Source organism: Oryctolagus cuniculus, chromosome 12, assembly GCF_964237555.1.
Source record: "Oryctolagus cuniculus chromosome 12, mOryCun1.1, whole genome shotgun sequence".
In the NCBI taxonomy this organism is placed as follows: Eukaryota; Metazoa; Chordata; class Mammalia; order Lagomorpha; family Leporidae; genus Oryctolagus; species Oryctolagus cuniculus.
Window position 1 is genome coordinate 8,476,793 of NC_091443.1, and position 18,218 is coordinate 8,495,010.

The 18,218-nt window shown below is 57.5% G+C and overlaps 1 protein-coding gene across 3 annotated transcripts in view; it reads right to left on the minus strand.

Moving 5' to 3' along the window:
- IGF1R (insulin like growth factor 1 receptor) overlaps positions 1-18,218 on the minus strand; it is a 248,852-nt gene that overhangs the window by 14,452 nt on the left and 216,182 nt on the right. For 2 of the 3 annotated variants that reach the window (XM_008248786.3, XM_017337784.3), the window contains exons 7-17: positions 17,257-17,383; positions 15,237-15,475; positions 14,511-14,678; positions 14,035-14,242; positions 10,508-10,788; positions 9,179-9,315; positions 8,217-8,376; positions 3,313-3,415; positions 2,856-2,926; positions 1,326-1,555; positions 932-1,042 (exon numbers count right to left, since the gene is read on the minus strand). In XM_008248786.3, coding sequence (XP_008247008.1) covers positions 932-1,042; positions 1,326-1,555; positions 2,856-2,926; positions 3,313-3,415; positions 8,217-8,376; positions 9,179-9,315; positions 10,508-10,788; positions 14,035-14,242; positions 14,511-14,678; positions 15,237-15,475; positions 17,257-17,383 — 1,835 coding nt within the window. The remainder of the gene's footprint in view (positions 1-931; positions 1,043-1,325; positions 1,556-2,855; positions 2,927-3,312; positions 3,416-8,216; positions 8,377-9,178; positions 9,316-10,507; positions 10,789-14,034; positions 14,243-14,510; positions 14,679-15,236; positions 15,476-17,256; positions 17,384-18,218) is intronic. The other variant, XM_017337786.3, reaches the window with a different exon arrangement.

Sequence of the window (18,218 nt, forward strand, 5' to 3'; positions counted from 1 at the left end):
GACCAGCCTCGGAAGAGGTGAGTACGTTGCAGGTTAGAAGAAAACAGCAGAAAGGAAACAGGATGGCAACAGAGGTTCCAAAGGACAGAGAGAGAACAGGAAGTCACCGCTTCTAGCAGTCTAAGCACACACACGGCTTACGCCACGAGGAGCAAAGCCAGGGCCAGGGCAGGGACCTTCAGACCCACGGAGGCAGTGCGACAGAAAGGCGGGTGCTGCTGGGGCATTTCTCAGCGGCTGTCTACCAGCTTTCCTTAGGATTAGTGATGGACAAGTCGTGCCTCCACATGCTCACGGGCTGGCTTGTGGGTTCATGCCACAGACAGGGTGACAGCACAGTGACTCAGGAGAAACCGCTCAGGGCTCAGCAGGGTGAACAGCTGAGGCGCACACCCCCCAGGGAGATTTTCATGCAACTGAGCAGAGATGGTGCGGCCGAGGGGGCTTATCATCGAAAAGCACAAGCAAGAGGATGAAGCGTGGACAGTGGATGCGGGGCTGGGGCGCTGGAGCTTTCTGGTCTCCAAGGTACAGGCCGCTGGGAGTGCAGGGGAAAGGAGGCAGAGTGAGTGTGTGAGACGGGGGCCAACTTCTCAGACGCCTAACAGGCACCTCTGACATGCCAGGCCTTGGAGACAGAGCCGAACACAGAGGCCGGGGAGGGGACAAGCTCCGAGAGCCACACCAGTAAACGCATGCGAGGGGCAGGGCAAAGGGCGTTTCCACGTTAGTGGAGGAGGCGGTCGCTGCCGTGCTCACGCAGGCAAGTCCCCCTCGCCTGGATCGAGTCTACCCCTAGCTGGAAACGCTATCCGTAAAGGCCCCTGCCGTCACTCACGGCCCACCCGACGGTCTCCTGCCAGGCCGAGGGGTTCCGAGGTACAGAACATGCGAGGGTTAACATGCAAAGCTGCAAAACATCAGCACTGACCTCCACTTCCGGTCGCAGGGACCTGAGATAGCTCTTGAGGTCCCCTCGCGTCATCAGCTCCATGATGACCAGGGTGGGCTGGCCCTGGGACACCACCCCCAGCAACCGCACCTGGGAGGAGGGAGAGAGGGGATCAGTGGGGGAGGGCGCCGCGCCGCCCGCGCCTGTCTGCAGCTGGCTGTGTGCCGTGGGGGCCTTGTGGCCTGGAGCAGAGGGTCAGGGCCTCCTCCAGCTGGCCTCTGCCTCCCATGCAGAACCTCGCCGCACACAGGGTCCCGAGACGCACAGTGGGGCTGTGGGGGCAACATCCAGAAGCTGAGGCCGCAGGTGTAGGCGCTGCCGGGGGCGTGTTCCGGGGTGGGCCCGCGGTGGCGTTCTGGGGGCTCTCCCTTACCACGTGGTGACAATTGAACTCCTTCATCACAGACGCCTCGTTGAGAAACTCGATCCTCTCCCGCATGCTGGCGGCCTCGTTCACCGTCTTGATGGCCACCCTGGTTTCCGGCTCATCCTTTACCACGCCCTTGGCGACGCCTTCGTAGACCATCCCGAAGGAGCCCTGGCCAAGCTCGCGGCTCATGGTGATCTTCTCCCGCGCCACCTCCCACTCGTCAGGGACGTATACTGCAGGACAAGCCGGGAGGGAACCAGGCCTGTAAGCCAGCCTGAGGCCGGATGCAGCTTTGGGGGGCTGTGGGGGAGGTGGCGGCGGGACTTCTTTCCCAGGAATAACAGACGACCGCGGGGGTGTGGACAGGATTTGGCTCCAAAGTCTCATGGTGACAGCTGATGTGATTAGTCCAGGGTTGGGATGGGGTGACTTGATTTAGTCATGTGTATGGGGCGGGGCTAGTGGGAGATGTCACTGCCACTGTCACTGGGGACTGGTCCTAGAAATGGGGTTCCCGTGAGCGAGCCGTGTTTCCTGTCTCTGCTTCCTGGCTCGGCCTGTGACCGCTCCTCTGCCACCTTCTGCCCGATCTACACTGCTGAACCTCTGACACCAGGAGCCAGAGCACACGCGCTAGGCCGCCTCGGGTACTGTGTTACACGCATGAAAAGCTATCTGACATGGGTGTCTTTTAGTGATGTCTTGTCACTTACAGAAACACCAGTTTTGGAAAAAAGCCAATTAATCCTAGGAGAGGGAGACACGGAGCCAAGTGTCCAAAGAGAATTCCCAGGAGTTTTTACTCTGGATCAGGAAAGAGATCCGAGGGATGCGAGGGTAACTGCGGCGCACCGGAGGCCCTACTTCCTGGGGGAATCTAGAAGAGGTGCTCAGTCCCCAGCACAGACTCTGGGCCTGGTGGCTGACTCTACGTGTGAGCGCCCCGAGGACAGTCTACCCAGGTGACTCAGAAAGTCTGGGTTGCAGCATGCCAGCCGAGAAGAGACAGAAGAACACGAGAAAGGGCAATGCCCACCGAGCACGACCCAGCCAGGCCTTCCTAGGCACCCAACTAAAGGGCCCCCAGGCGCGATCACCAAAGGGACAGGGAGTGGCGGCCCGAGCACAAGCCGCAGGACCTTCGGCACTGACAGGCGCAGTCAAGATAAAAATGGCTGAGCGGCAGCAGGCGGCCAGGGACAACCCGAGGACGGATCCCGGGCTGAGGGCACTCGCTGGGCTGTCTGCACAGAGGTGGTGCATCCTGACAGCTACGTGTGAGCAAGGCAGAATCTCCCACAATGCCATAAGCTGATCGCCGTGCTGGCCACACTGATCTCCAAAGCCCATTTCCCCCGGGGGCATTCGGGACAGTCCCAGAATTCTGGACATACTCACTCGATGCCTGACAGATGGATCAAAATCTGCTGGTGCAGACAGACCCGAGGCCAAAGGTTCCTCAAAATAACACAGACCCCTTTCCTAACCAGCAACACTCCCCAGAGCCCCGGTGCCCCGGGCTGGGGTCCTTACCGTCGGCTGCACTGAAGTACTCCGGGTTCACAGAGGCGTACAGCACTCCGTTCCCCAGTCTGCTGTTACTTCTGTCAAAACAGACAGCATTCAGGTTAAAGGAAACCCCGCCTCCACCCACGTCTGTGTGTACGCTCCTCTCTGCTACACCCGTCTCTGCCCTGTTCCGCGAAGCATGGTGGGAGAGGGAGGGAAGAGGCCTTCCCTGGCCAGGGGCAGCTCTCGTCTACACCCCCGTCGGGCCTGGGGGCTTCTCCAGAGAGGAGCTTTTCAGGAAACGTTAGAGTGATGGGCGGGGCTCTGTGTCTCATGCAGTCAATGTGAACAGGGTCACAGGCGGGGAGACGCGCATGGCTAGCACTTCTGGGTGGTTGTGCTACAGGGCTGGAAACACCAGGGCTGCCGACCCCCAGGCAGGCTGCAACCGTCAGCCCCGTCTGCCCCGGCGTCCGCTCACCTCTTCCTGTGGAAGACGTACAGCACGATCAGCAGCCCTCCCACGATGAGCAGGATGGCGACCGGCAGCGCGATGATCAGGTGCATGAAGCTCTCGTAGGTGGCTGTGGCAGGGCAGGACCACAGGTCACGGGCTGCCCGGGCTCGTTTGCACCGCGCCCACCCGGACACAAAGACCCCTGCAAACTCCCACTCCCCCACCGCACACGAGGCACCCCCGAGGGCAAGCGCTAGCAGAATGAACTCTATAAACCGAATGATCTGGGAAACCATTAAGTGCAGACTGAAATAGCCACTCTTTTTTCCCCTTAAAGCACAGTGTATCCCGATGCCATAGTTCAGACGATGGAGTGAAGGGAAAAAACCTTTGCTGGCAGTCTAATGCTCTCTGGAAACACACACGGTACTTGAGCAAGTTCGTGGAAAATGGAATTAGAAGGGTTTTTCTTTTGGTGCAAAACAGTTGAAATCCATGCCATTTTTTAAAATGATCAATATTTTCCAGGAACATTCTGAAGAACCCACGAATGCAATAGATTTCACAAATGTTTACGCCAAAATAAACATCTTTGAATTCCATTTTCCATGCTATATCTGAAGTACTCTTGTACATTTGCTAAAATAAAATGAAGTACTTCTCAAATATACAATGCTCAAGGCGTACGGACCGTTATGCGTCTTAAAGTCCCACAGACAATTTAAAAGACACACACACACACACACACAGGATGGCACCTCTTGCCAACTTGCTCTGAATTTCCCACAAACAATTGCGCCTGGTCACCACTTGTCCTCAGCACCAGCAATTGCATGACGGATGCCAGACTGGGCATCTGGCACGCGGATACACACCCCTGAAGATGCTGCCAGGTGCGCGGACTCAGCCAGTCCACCGGCGGCGTGAGCAGCAGCAGAACAGACGCACACAGCACAGGACGCGGGAGGAAGGAGAGGAGAGGAGCACCCTCCCTAAGGGGAAGCCCCTCCAGTCTGGGTCCTCCCCCTGCTGCTGAGAAGTCAGGGCCGACTCACGAGGGTCTTGACCAAGCTAAGCAATTTCAAGCCAGCAAAAGCTTTCAAAGCCAGCACGGAACTGCTGGCCAGACCTGCCGGGGAGGTGGCCGTGCCTGGGGGCAGACAGGAGGTCTGGCGGCAGGGAGGAGGCGCTGCCCTGGTCTGGGAGCTGGGGAGGGGTGGGGGTAATGCCAGGTCCCCGGGCTTGTCCTGTATTAGCTCTCTAGACCCTGAGCTGACTTGGTGCCGCGGTGTGAACATCCCCCAGAGACTCACACTGAAGTTTAGGCCCGAGGTGAGGTATTCAGAGGTGGGACCAGGCGGGATCTCACAGGTGACGAGGCTGCGCCCTCGAATGCACCAGTCCACTCATGCATCAAGGGGTGCTCTCGAGATCCGCCTGCTGGAAAAGCCGCCTGGCCTCTTGTCTTGTGCGTGCTATCCTTCCACGGACACTCTGCAGAGTCCCCGGCACCAGAGGCGGCCACCAGCCCCCGATGAGCCTTTTCCCCATCAGCTACCAGTGTGTGGTGTTCGGCGATGGGCTTCCTGGCTTTCCCAGGTCACACGGGAAGCTTCCTGGCTTTCCCAGGTCACACGGGAAGCTTCCTGGCTTTCCCAGGTCACACGGGAAGCTTTCTGCACCCACAGCTCATCCTACTCCACAATGCGAGCACCCAGGAGGCTCTGAGTGGGCAATATGGCAGTGAAGGAGGGGCTGAGTTTGACACACACAGAGCAGAAGCCACGAGACACGGGTTGGGATGGAGAGCAGAGGGAGCGAGAGGGAGGAGGAGGCCTGCCAGGGAGGGCTGGCTTGGGCGATGAGTGGCTCAGGGGGCCGCTGCCTAAGCCAAGGAATCCAGAGTGGAACAAGTGCTGAGTGCAGTGGCTGCGGTCCTGGTTTGGAGCACAAGGAGGCCCAAGCAGAGATGCCTCCGTGGAACTGGGCTAGGAACCCACTGGGGACCCATCACAGCAGCTGTGAGCCACCCCTCAAAGACTACCGCCACTAGAAACTAGTCATTCTCTCTACAGACTGTTACAGCTATTGTAAGGGGTGGGTGTTGGCCTGGAGGTTAACACGACAGTTAGGGTGCTGCCTGGGCGGGACTCCCAGCTCTGCTCGCAAGTCCAGCTTCCTGCTAATGTGTACCAGGAGGCAGCAAGTGGGGCTCTGGTGGTCGGGCCCCCGCCTCCCACATGGGAGACCAAGACTCAGCACTCAGCTCCCAGCTCCCGGGCTTGCCTCCTGGCCAGGGTGGTCGTGGGCATTTGGGGAGTGAACCAGCAGGTGGGTGTTCTGTCTCTCTGCCTCTCCCATTACAAAAAGAATGATATTTTTTACAAAATATTTCTCAAAATGAACACCAGTTCCTGTACTTCTTAATTGCTGAAAATACAATGATCACAGCCAAAGCGGGAGGGCTTGGCAGGTTTTCTCTCGTTCCCCTGAGGGCCACTCCCCGTATCTCCATCACTTCCGCCCCCGGTCAGGCTGCAGTGTGTGCAAGGCCCACACTTCAGCAGGGACATGAGGAACTGGAACACGCCCAGAGGAACAAAATGATCAAGTGGCGAGAAAATCCGCCCGTGAGATCGAGTTGTAAGAAAAGGCCAGGCGACCGGAGATTATTTAGTCTGCACAAGTGTGGTCTGAAGGGTAACCCGGTAGTATTCAGGCACACAAGGCGACCCCAGAGGAGTGGTCCCCAGAGAGCTTCCGACCCCCATCTCCTCTGAGGATTCAACGAGAGGAAACCAGACTCCGCTGCAGCCTGAGTCTCGACTGGCATCAGGGAAAACCTCCCCCCGCTCAGCAGGCAGCGGCTTCAATTTCCTTGTGGTCTGTGCCAACTTCTGCCGGGAAAATTCCATCCAAGGGACACCCGGGCTTGCCACTGCCATCCTGGCATTTGTGGGGTTAAAGTGGGGTGGCCAACCCAGACGGGGGCACGACAGCTCTCAAGACAAGCCAAGGCCACTGAGCTCAGCAGACAAGGCCGTCTTTCCAGGGACCACAGCGCGAGCCCGGACCCCCGAAGCAAGGCTCTGCTGCTGGGGAGAGACGGAGCCAGGGAGACAGAGGAGAAAGGCAGGGAGCCACGATCCTGCAGACGGTCTGGGGGCCATGTGCAGGCTGCAGGCCCAGGAAAGGCGGCACAACTACATAAACGGACAGGTCTCTGCCCAAGCCCTGTCTGCCTTGAGGACCTGCAGGCAGGCACACTGCCAGAGACAAAAAATGTTGGCTTGGGGTCTCCAGTTCTGTCGGGCCCTACCCTCTCGCCATCACCTTCCAAGTCGCTGAGACACCGTGCACATCTTTGGGTGTCTGGTGCTGATGAGGTAGACTGCTGGAGTCCTTGTTTTGTACTGAATTGAACCCACAATGAGAATTGAATGTATTTGTGCTATACAATATGCTATTCTGAAATACGTGCACATCATGGACTAATTTGATTGTGCTAATTAACGTATGCATTAACTCATATAATGATCATTTTGTGCTAAGAACACCTGAAATCTACTCTTAGCAATTTTCAAGGATACATTTCTCAATGGAGTCACCACGTTCTACAATAGCTGTTCTTAACCTATCCCTACTGTCCCACTGAAACTGTTAGCCATCTCCCCAAATCCCCACTCCCCAGCCCCTGCAAACACCCTTCTCTCTCCGTCTATAAGTTTCCGAGTGAGACCGTGTGGTGTCTGTCCTCTGTGCCTGGTTGATTTCACTGAGTCACATCATCCTCCAGGCCACGCACGCACGCTGTCGGAGGGACAGGATTTCCCTCTGTTAAGGCAGACGAGTGTTCCGCTGTGAATCTACACACTTCTCCAGCCCCCAGTCCGCGCTACAGGACGCCGACGCCGACGGCACTTCCTGGCTACTGGGGCACCGGCGGCGACTGACCCTCAAGTGCAGCTACCTCTCTGACACACTGCATTCAATTCTTCTAGGGAAGTAGCCAGGCGTGGCACTGCCGGACCCGCTGAGAACTTGTTCTATTCAGAGCAGGAGAAATGCAGAGAGCAGGGAGGACCCGGGCTCTGGACACTAAAGCACTAGCACTGAGCAGGGCTGGGCTGATCTCTGCGGTGCAGAGCAATCAGGAACGGTGTGAGCCATTCGAGAACCATATGAAGGTGACACTGTATAAAGCAAGCGGGTGTCTAACGAAAGCAAAAACACTGGGAACGGGATATGGGAATAATTTCACCAAAAGGCTACATTCTCTTGGCCAAGAGAATTTAGGTCCATGTCGTGCTTGGCAGTTGTCTAGAACTCAGCTTCATTGTGTGAAATCACCAGGTAAAACAGCCTCCTTAGCACCCTGTTGTGTCACTGAGTGAGCATCCATTTACATCACCCAGTTTCCGCACCAAACGGTGAGTGCTGCGTGCTTGCAAAGCATGCTGGTGCTCTAAGAACGCATCCACATACCAGGGGGCAGAGGGTCTCAGCCAGGGATGCTCCCTGGAGAGTTCTGCCCTGGAGCAGGCCAGACTGGATGATCCCGCAGGATTCCGAGTCCTGAATCATTGGCTAACCGGCTACACCGCGTGCCAGGCAGCACGTGGAACAGGCAACGTGGGGCTTTGCACCCTGGCTTGGAACACAGGCAGCCGGGAAGCACAGGTTGCTCTTCCACTCTCCAGTGGCTATGCCCCTGCAATGGCCTCCAACCCGCCCCCCGCCTGTTCCACAAGGCCCCACAGCTCAGCATCTGCCGCCCCTGGAGCTCCCAGCCACGGTGCTGCCTTCTCGGCACGACCTTCTGCCAGCCTGACGATTCAGTTCTCACAGAAAACCAGATCCCCGCAGGGACCCGGGCGTCCCAAATCCCGGCTCCATCCAATTCTGGTGTAAACACTCTACTCCCTTACCTTTGGCTGGGACATAGAAGAACACAGGCTCCGTCCACGACCCGTTCCCGGAGAGAGACGTAGCCTGAATCCGGGCTGTATAGTTCCCCGGGTTTAGCCGGTTGAGCTTGGCTCCTCCATACTTTCGGTACTGCTGTCTGGACACACATTCCCTCTGGTCCTGGGGGAAATAAAACACACAGTCCGTTTCCCACAAGCCCAGGAGGAATCTGGGACCTGCCAGCTACATCTACCACACTGGTGGCCCCAACTGCCCGATCTCTTCTCCCCCAGCACCTAAAAACGATCCAGAGTATCTTAGGAGGTCCTCAAGCAACATGGAGCATAACCAGAACGTTCCAAAACGAACAAGGAGGATTCTGTTATTTAGACTGAGCTAGTCCAGGTGGGAAACATTTGCCACAACGAGATCATGTCTTTTTTTTTTTTTTTTTTTTTTTTTGCGTTAATTACTTATTTATTTCAAAGGCAGAGAGAGAGAGAGAGAGAGAGAGAGAGAGAGAGAGAAGCTAGCTTCCATCTGCTGGTTCACTCCCCCAAATGCCAGGGCTGGGCTAGAGCCACAGCAAGGAACTCAACCCAGGACTCCCACGTGGGCAGCAGGAACCCAACTACTTGAGCCATCGCTGCTGCCTCCCAGGGTCTACAGGAGCAGGAAGCCGGAGTCAGGGGCCAGAGGTAGGCATCACATCCAAGGCACACCGATATGGGACGTGGGCATCCTAGCCAGGGCCTGACCCGCCAGGGCACGCACCTGCCTGCTTCCTAAGAGTGACAGACAGCCTAGCTTCTTGCGTGCTCCTCATGGTGCGCGGGGCTGGGGGAAAGGCCTTTCCTCACTCACTCCCACCTCCCCTTCTTGTGCTAAGCCGGAAGCTGGCCGGGAGTACCCTGTTTCTAATGCAGCTCCTGCTGTGGAGCTGGTGGAAGCGCCTACAGACCGTACCACCACCAAGTCTTACCTCGATCTGAGACCCGTATTTTATCTCATACATTAGGATCAATCCGTTGGGGTTCTCAGGTTCTGGCCACTTCAGAAAGATGGAGTTTTCAGGCCTTGCTTCCCAGGTCACAGGGCCCGGAATGTCATCCGCTCCTTCTGTACAATCGATTGAACAAGTGACAAAGTCAGAGTCGGGTCCTCGGGGGAGGGAGAACACTGGGCTGACCAGAGGATGCTGCCGCCCCTAATCCAGGCATTGGGGAGCACACAGACTCCCCCTGAGCTGGTGCAGGGTTCGACCAACCTGAGGACCTGCACATCTAAGGCACCGCAACATCCTCCACTCACCTGGCCGCCACCAGAAAGCCGGCACCCAGGCACCGCGGGGAAGCCTTGGCTACCTAAGCCGCTGTCTCCTACTCTGCTTCATCCACTTCAAACACCACCACACAAAACGACCGAACGCAGCAGCTGAGTGAGCAGCAGCAGAGCACGGAGCCCCTGCCGTCGGCTTCACGGCACATACACGGGAGTGAAGGCCCCACAGGGCTGGCCGGGGAGGAGGCTGCTAGGCGTGGGACGGCATCAGCGAGCTCTCCCCTGCTGCCGACCGCTCCTGACCCTGACCTTGTGGTGGTGGCTCTCTTGCTTTTGCTTCTGAAAGCAGAATGCAAGGTCGTGGGTCAAGGTCGTGGACAGTTACTGCTGGGAAGGGTAGTGGCAGACCGCCTGGTCTGTGTCTGTCCTGGGAGGGCTGTGGGAAGCCGAGGCACAGGAGACCAATGGCTGCCCTAAGGCAACGGCTCATCAGCACCTGGTCTGGTCACTTCCACTCCGGGTGCTACCTGACACTTCCTACCGGAACCAAGAATTGGGCACTCCACCCACCTTCAAAAGTGGATGAGTGACGACTGGCTGTGTTTGAGCAACTTACAGATCAGCAGGGCGGAGGGTTTGGGAGTTCACCCGAGAAGCAGTGACCCCTCTGAACGGAGGCAGCTAACTGGGGACTTGGTGGAATCTTGGGAACTCGGGAGAGAGCAGGTGCTTTTACCTGTGCACAGTGGCGGATGCGCAGGGCAACCAGGTTGCAGGGTGAAGCCTAGAGGGTGCCCCCGGGCTGGAGTACCTTCTAGAGACACGGGAGTGACACCGCTATCCCAGCATGGGTTCCGTCCCTGGCTGGCTGATCTGCCATGCTGCCTACCAGTGACTGTCCACTCCTCCGTGGGCAGGGGTGAGAGTCAGGGTCACTGCCTGGGGGGCCAGACCCCGTACCCACCAACCACGGTCTTCTCCACCAGGCTACGAGTGTGCTTGCAGCAGGGAGCGCAGGGTCACACTGTACCTGCAGGCTTCGTTCTCGCAAAGACAAAGTTGGAGGCGCTGCACCCCAGCTTCTCTGCCTCGTGGTTGCAGCTGTGGATATCGATGCGGTAGGAAGTAAACGGCCGCAGGTTAGATATGACCGTTATCTCCTTGTCCACTCTGGTCTCAAAGAAAGGGTATTCTGTCTCCAGCTCCTCCAGGTCCGTGCTGTTGTACATGTCCACCGCCGTGCCGTTCCTGCCTCGGCCGGACAGCGTGGTGTTGGCCACCTGGGCGACATCTCTCCGCTTCCTCTCGGGTCTGCGAGGGAGAGAAGCTTGGCTTGCAAGTGCTGCTTCTACCTCTTTTGCCTTTTTTTTTTTTTTTTTTAAATGACTTGGGTGAGAGTAACAGGCAGAGGAGAAAAATCTTAGCCTTGGAAGACAAGGAATCATTCAGCCCCCTTGGATAAAAACCGACAAGCAACACGGGCTTTCCTTACTTCCTCCACTCTGCAGCCTCAGGCGCAGCAAGCGACTCCCTGGCTCCCGGGGCAGGCACTGGCTTACACCCAGAGGCGGGCAATGCCACGGCCACTCTCGGCCAGGCGCTAAGCTGGTGGCTGTTTCACTGGTGCCCTGGGGGCCCTCTCAGTCACAGATCTTACAGTTAAGCAAGAAAAGGGGCAAGCCTGCTGGCTACACACAGATTTATCAGCAGTGAGGGCACAGTGAGGTGCGGGCCACAGTCCCTGGGGAGACGGGGGAGAGGGGTTCCAGGGGCTGTGGGTGGTGACTCACCTCTGTAAGAGATGCCCTGATCCCAGCAGCACGTGCCAGCGTGGACCCCAAGACCCTCCCCGGGGGCTCCCGCTGATTCTCGTCCCCAGGCCCGAGCCTGTGCCACCCTCCTGCAGGCCTCTCCAGCCTGACTTTGCCTCCCACTAAGCATAGAGCACCTGCAGCCTCCCCAAGGCTCCAGAGAGGGGCAGAGTCTTCGTCACGACTTCAGCAGGCTTCCTACCGACAGCTACAGGATCTACTGGCGTAGGAGAAGCCCACAGGAAATCACTCAGGATGGTCGTCCACACCCAAAGGGCAGAAGAGGTGGCGGGAGGCACAGGGAGGCCCCTCCGACCGCCGCTGCTGCTGGGGCAGGTGGAAAGTGAGCTTCCTGGCTCCCCCCCTCCCCAGACACCTTTAAAGCAGGCTCCTGACAGGAAGCGTCCAGGTCACGACACAAAAGCAGTGCCTGGACAGAGGAACAGCAACCCGCAGTGAGCGTGGACCAGAGGTGCTGAGACTGCTGGCAAAGGGAGAGAGCAAACGGGATGAATCCCAGCTGCCCAAGGACCCGAGATGACACCCAGGACACAGGAGGCCGTCAGCGCCCTGCTGGGGTGCTCCCGCGGGGAGGGGCAGCCAGAAGTCACTGGAGGGCTCAGCTGATCCAGGCTGCGCACTGCCCCCGGGCAAACCTGGGAGGGAAGGCAGGTGCTGGGGAAGGGACCAGGGCTTTCATTCTAGAAGGGAAGAACGTAAGGAACCACATCTATCGCCAGGAGGACCTTTTTATTTACTTATTTTTTTTGTCAGGCAGAGTGGACAGTAAGAGAGAGAGAGAGAGAAAGGTCTTCCTTCCGTTGGTTCACCCCCGCAATGGCCGCTGCAGCCGGCGCACTGCGCTGATCTGAAGCCAGGAGCCAGGTGCTTCTCCTGGTCTCCCATGGGGTGCAGGGCCCAAGCACGTGGGCCATCCTCCACTGCACTCCCTGGCCACAGCAGAGAGCTGGCCTGGAAGAGGGGCAACCGGGACAGAATCCGGCACCCCAACTGGGACTAGAACCCGGGGTGCCGGGGCCGCAGGTGGAGGATTAGCCTATTGAGCCACAGCGCCGGCCAGGAGGACCATTTTTACACCCAGCAAAGCTCTTGCCTTGCCTTCAAAATCAACCCAGCACACACTATGTCTACAAGTAAGAAGCTATGGAGGGTCGTGTTGTGGCACAGTGGGTTGCACTGCTGGTTGTCACGCCAGCATCCCATGTGGGCACCAGTTCACATCTGGGCTGCTCTACTTCCAATCACGCTCCCTGCCAATGTGCCCGGGAATGGCACAAGTGCTTGAGCCTTTGCCACCATGTGGGAGACCCAGACGGAATTCCTGGCTCTTGGCTTTGGCCTGGCCCAGCCCTGGCCATTGCACCTATTTGGGGAGTGGATCAGTGGATAGAAGATGGACCCATTAATTCTCTCTCTTTCTCACCACCGTTCATATAAATTTTTTTTTAAATCTTAAAAAAAAAAATTGATTGATTTAAAGGCAGCACAGCAGAGGGAGGGATGGAGATGATCAATCTTCAATCCAATGCTTCACCACCCAAGTAGCCAAATGGCCAGGGCTAGTCCGAGCCAAAGCCAGATGCCTGGAACTTCCCCTGGGTCTCCAGGTGGGTGGCAGGCACCCAAGCACTTGGGTCATCTTCTACTGCCTTCCCAGGTGTGTTAGCCGGGAACTGGGCTGGAAGTGCAGCAGCAGGATGCAACCCAGTGCTCCAATGGGGGATGCCAATGCTCTGGCGTGGCTCAACCCCCTGCACCGGCCCCAGCAACGCAGTTTTACAGCAGGAAACTGGACTTGCAAGTGAGTCTTTCCACCTCCACACTGCTCTGTTCCTTTTCCTTTTCCAGACGCTGCTGGCCTCCCCTGCCGCACCTTCCCCTGCCTTTTAAAATATGCTATTTTGTTTACTATTTTTTTATTATGGCAAAGTAAACCTTAAAAATGCGATGAAAGTGCATGCAACATAAAATTGTGGCATTTTAATTCAGGGGAGTTCACTGCATTCACTATGCCACACAGTCACTGACACCTTTTCAAAAACTTGGGATCACTCCAGACAGGACCTCGCCCCATCACAGGGCGTCCTCCAGACTTGCTCCTTTGTGTCTGCCCTGCTCCACTTGGGACAGGGACAAGCCGTAGTTTCAAGCTTGTCCCTGTCATCGGGTCAGAATCCCCTTATCTGGCTGCACGATATTTCTTGGGATGTTTCCACCACAGCGCTCATCCGTTCACCTGCAGATACTGGAGCTACTTGCAGCCTTGGGCTGCTACGGACGGCACTGCTGGGAGCCGTTCCGCCCCCCACTGCCGTCCCCACTATGCAGAAAGAGCGCTCGGAGCAGCCAGAATCCGTGGGGCAGGTGCTGCGTTGCCTGGAAAGCCCATGTTCTACGCTGCTTCCCACCCTTGGGTGTGGAGCGTGCCTGGGATACTGGGCTATTTTCGGAAGCCGGGCCCCCCACAGAACTGGCTCTGCTTTTGCCCCTTTTGCAACAAGACTCCTCCTCAGCAGGCTGAGAGAGGCCCACGTCCTGGCGTTCCCACTCGCGAGCGTGGACAAGCGCCTGATGCCCTCTGCGCCCCGGCTCCTCAGCAGTAGGACAGGAGCCACCTGTTCTCTACAGGAGGCTGTGCCCTGAGCGTGGGTTACACCTGTAGGGAGCAGCAGTGCCGCCTGTCATGGCTCCCTCAGTGGCCAGTGCTGACCTGCCTGACCCGTACCTGGGCACGAAGATGGAGTTGTGCAGGAAGTTCTCGAACACCTTGCGGTACTCCGCCTCCTCCTTCTCAGCCTGCTTCTCGGCTTCGGTCTTGGGGCACGCGCAGCAAGGCCCCTTCTCTCCGCCACACACCTCCGTCTTGGGGTTCTCCGTCACCTCCTCCACGTCGATGGTGCCGTCCGCATACTTCCTGATGGGAATTTTGTCTTCTCCAGGAAGAAAAGCGGAAGTGGCGGTGTGAATGAGAGCTGAGCCATACACGCGCAGGACAGACACGAGCTGTCAGCCCCTCTCAGAGGAGGGCAGCTGGCTGCCAGCAAAGGCTCATGCAGCTCCCTGCGTGCACCACCCAGGGCACGGACGCATCCCAGCCGTGGGAGGGCACGGACGCATCCCAGCCGTGGGAGGGCACGGACGCATCCCAGCCGTGGGAGCGAACGCCCGCCCCGACCCAGATGCGGTTTCCAGTATCCTTACCTTTGGAGCAGTAGTTGTGCCGGTACAGGTAGCCGTCCTGGGGCTGCCGCTGCCACCTCACGATGTAGTAGCTCAGGTTCCCGTTGGGCAGGGACGGGGGGCTCCACTTCACGATCAGCTGAGACGAGGAGTTGGATGCCGAGAGGATGTCCAAGGGGATGGAAGGAACTGGAAAGAGAACAGAGGACATTTCAGAGGACAGGCTGGCCCTTCAGATTCTCGGTGCCAGCCAAGAGGAAGCTGGGAGGCCGGCCTGGGCAAGAGGACAGTGACGGGGGTGGGCCTTCGGCACACTGCTCAGGCATCACGTGGGAGGCCCACGTCCCGTATCGGCATGCCTGGGTTCAAGTCTTGAATTCAATTCCAAATTCAGCTTCCTGCGAATGCACAGTCTTGGAGACGGCAGCAGGCGGTGGCTCAAGAACCTGGGTCCCGGCCACCCATGCACCCGTGTGGGCGAGCTGAGTTGAGTTCTGGGCTCCTGACTTTGGCCTGGCCCAGCGCTGGCTGTTGTGAGTATCTGCAGAGTGAATCGGAGGACAGAAGATCTCCGCCTGCCTGCCTCTACCTTCCAAAAACACGATACCACGATACAATATCACGCATCACTAAGAAGGGCAACAGGCACATCTCCCTGTCACCCCTGCACCTACACCTACTCCACCAGTACAGCGAGCTCAGGAAGCATGGGGCGGGGGGCACAGGGCTTATCTGGAGCACAGGTACCTGAGGCATTGGTGCGAATGTACAAGATTTCACTCTTGGCCCCTCGGATGTGGTCATTCTCCACCATGGTGAGGGTCACGGCCTTGACGTAGACGGCGTACTGAGTCCAGGGCTTCAGCCCTTGCAGTAGAATACCAGGCTCTAGGTCCTTGTTGGGAGGGAGGTCCACGTCCACCATGTTCCAGCTGTTGGAGCCGCAGGCGTCCTGCCCATCATACTCCGTCACATTTTTAAAGGGTCTGAAAGACAGCAAAGCTCACACAAAACCTTCCCAGGGTCTCACATGTCACACTTTCCACAACGGGAATCCTAACTCGAGTAACAGTCGATCAGATCTGCATGGTAGGACACGGCTCGGCGGCTGGGACCCAGGCTTCCCCAGAGTCACGCCCTGAGCCCTGCAGGCCAACTCTCAGGAACGAGCTGTTCCATCGCTACTGCGACTGACAAGGCTGCTCCCTAAGGACACATGCAAGTGCTCATATCCTCTGGCTGCGGCATTTTTTCATTGTAAGAAAAAAAAAAAACACAGCCATTTAAAGCAAATTTCAGATATTAAAAAAAGAAAAGTTTTTGGCCGGCGCGTGGCTCACTGGGCTAATCCTCCACCTGCGGTGTTAGCACCCAGGGTTTCTAGTCCAGGTCGGGGCGCCGGATTCTGTCCCGGTTGCTCCTCTTTCAGGCCAGCTCTCTGCTGTGGCCCGGGAAGGCAGTGAGGATGGCCCAAGTGCTTGGGCCCTGCACCCCATGGGAGACCAGGAGAAGCACCTGGCTCCTGGCTTTGGATCGGCGCAGTGCCAGCCATAACGGCCATTTTGGGGGTGAACCAATGGCAAAAGGAAGACCTTTCTCTCTGTCTCTCTCACTGTCTAACTCTGCCTGTCAAAAAATAAATAAATAAATAAAAAAGTTTTGGAGAAAAATGACGTCCTACAGAAAAACAGTACCTTAAAAAATCTAAATTGCTCGCCAACTCCAATGCACAGGTGTCTTGTATTAAACACTTCCCAGACGGCCTCAGTAATTAGCATCTGCTCCTCAGTGAGATGGTCAGCAGCCACGGCCAAAGCACTGGCAGGACCCTCAGGGAGATGCGTGGTGCAGCGTGGAAGCTGCACTCATCAGATCAGAGGTCTGGAGAGCTACCGGCCACGGGCATGGGGAGTGGACATCAACGTGGCCTTGCCTGCCATCACCATGGCAGCACAGACACAAACCCTGGATGCCGCGTAAACCCAAGCTTCTCATTCTTCAAGCCATCTGCAGGACCCAGCTTCAGCAAGAGAAAGGGCACTGATGCTGCCACGAGGCTTCTGGTTCCCACCCCTGGGAAGCCAAGCACCCGGGAAAGCAACCTGTGGCACTAAGATGGGCCTTAGATGAAAAGATGACTATGCAGATGGGGGAACCACGTGCACACGGGAGGCAAAGGAAGGAGGGAGACCAGTGAGAGCCACGGTCAGTTAGCAACTGCCAGGGTAGGTGGCTATCACCTGACGGCACAAGAGATATCGAGTAGCTTCTGGTAGAGACGTGGAGCTTGGTTGCCCTTCCTTCTCCTTCCCCCATTGGAGGGCTCATGACCTAGGAGCAGAGACTGAGAGGGGTCCATGCACCAGAGACCATGGACCAGACCAGCTGTGCAACCTTGGGGACTCCTGGAGTATGGCTCCCGGGGACAAAGGTTGGGACGACGCTTCACCCAAGTCCCCAGCACAGTTTATGACACTTGGATTGACCCAATTCTCCCCAAATACCCAAGCTTTCTCTCTTGGGCTTTCGTATGTTTGACAACCTCTAATTACCCAAAGAAGGAAAGACCTGAAGCTAATGCTGTCCCAGGTGGCTGCCACTGGCTCGGGTGCACGTCACCAGGCAGCCAGGGCAGGGGCTCAGCCTGGCTTTCCCTGGGGACCCAGCTGACTCCCTGCATTCAGCCAACGGTGCAACGACCACAAGGCTGGCTGCACCCTGTCCCCACCCTGCCAACGGCAAGACAGCACCAAATGCAGAAACTCACGCCTCCTTGTAGTAGACGGTGAAGCTGATGAGATCCCTGTAGTCAGGGGGGCGGTAGCGGTGCCAGGTTAGGATGATGCGGTTCTTCCACGTGTTGGTGGAGGTGAAATGCAGGATGTCGCTCTCACCTGGGGCACAGGGGAACATCCGTGAGTGACAGATGCCTGTGTCTCGGGAAAGCACCTGTCTCGGCAGCAGCCCTGTCTCCCCCAGCGCTGACTACCCATGCACGGTTCTGCCCGGACTCCCTACATGGCCTCCTGGTTGTCTACAAACAGCTCCACTATGTGGAGCTCCAAGGGGCTCGCTCCCTGGTCCTCATCCGGTCAGCTGTGCTGGCTGCTTGCCTGGGGAACTGTGAGTGTGTCCTAACCTGAAGTTCAGTGCATGACGTCACCGTGCCTTTCTGCCCACCCCTAAGATGCTGCTTCCCAAAGGGTGCCTGGTGGGTGGGAGTGAACCGTTCAGCTGGATGGAAGTGTCTAAGGATGCCCTGCAGTGGGACACACCTGCAGGTGTGTCCCAGGAAGGAACTGCTTAGTCCACACTGGGCGGCAAACCCGAAGGACACAGGAACTCCTTGGAGGACAGCCGCAGGGGACCAGATGAAGCGTGGTCAACAACAGCTTCATTCAGCCAAGCCCTCTGTGCCCTTGGGCGGACCGTCCGGGCTGCTGAGGGAAGCCAGGGACCAGCCCCAAGTTCCAACTCTGAGGAGCACCAGGGAGGACTGATGGCGCCCGCCCTCCTTAGCCTGCAGGGTGCCTTCCTCCAAGGCCCCTGCGCACCAGGAGGGGAAGCAGTGAGACTGAAGGCCAAGGCCATCAAGACTAAGAAGCTCAACTAAGACGGGGAAGGCGCTGCCATGGCACAGCTGACGTGCTATTCGGGGATTTCCCCTGACCCTGTTTCGGAGGGGAAATCAGCGGCTGCTGTGTTCGCGACCTGACAGGTCGGACTGGC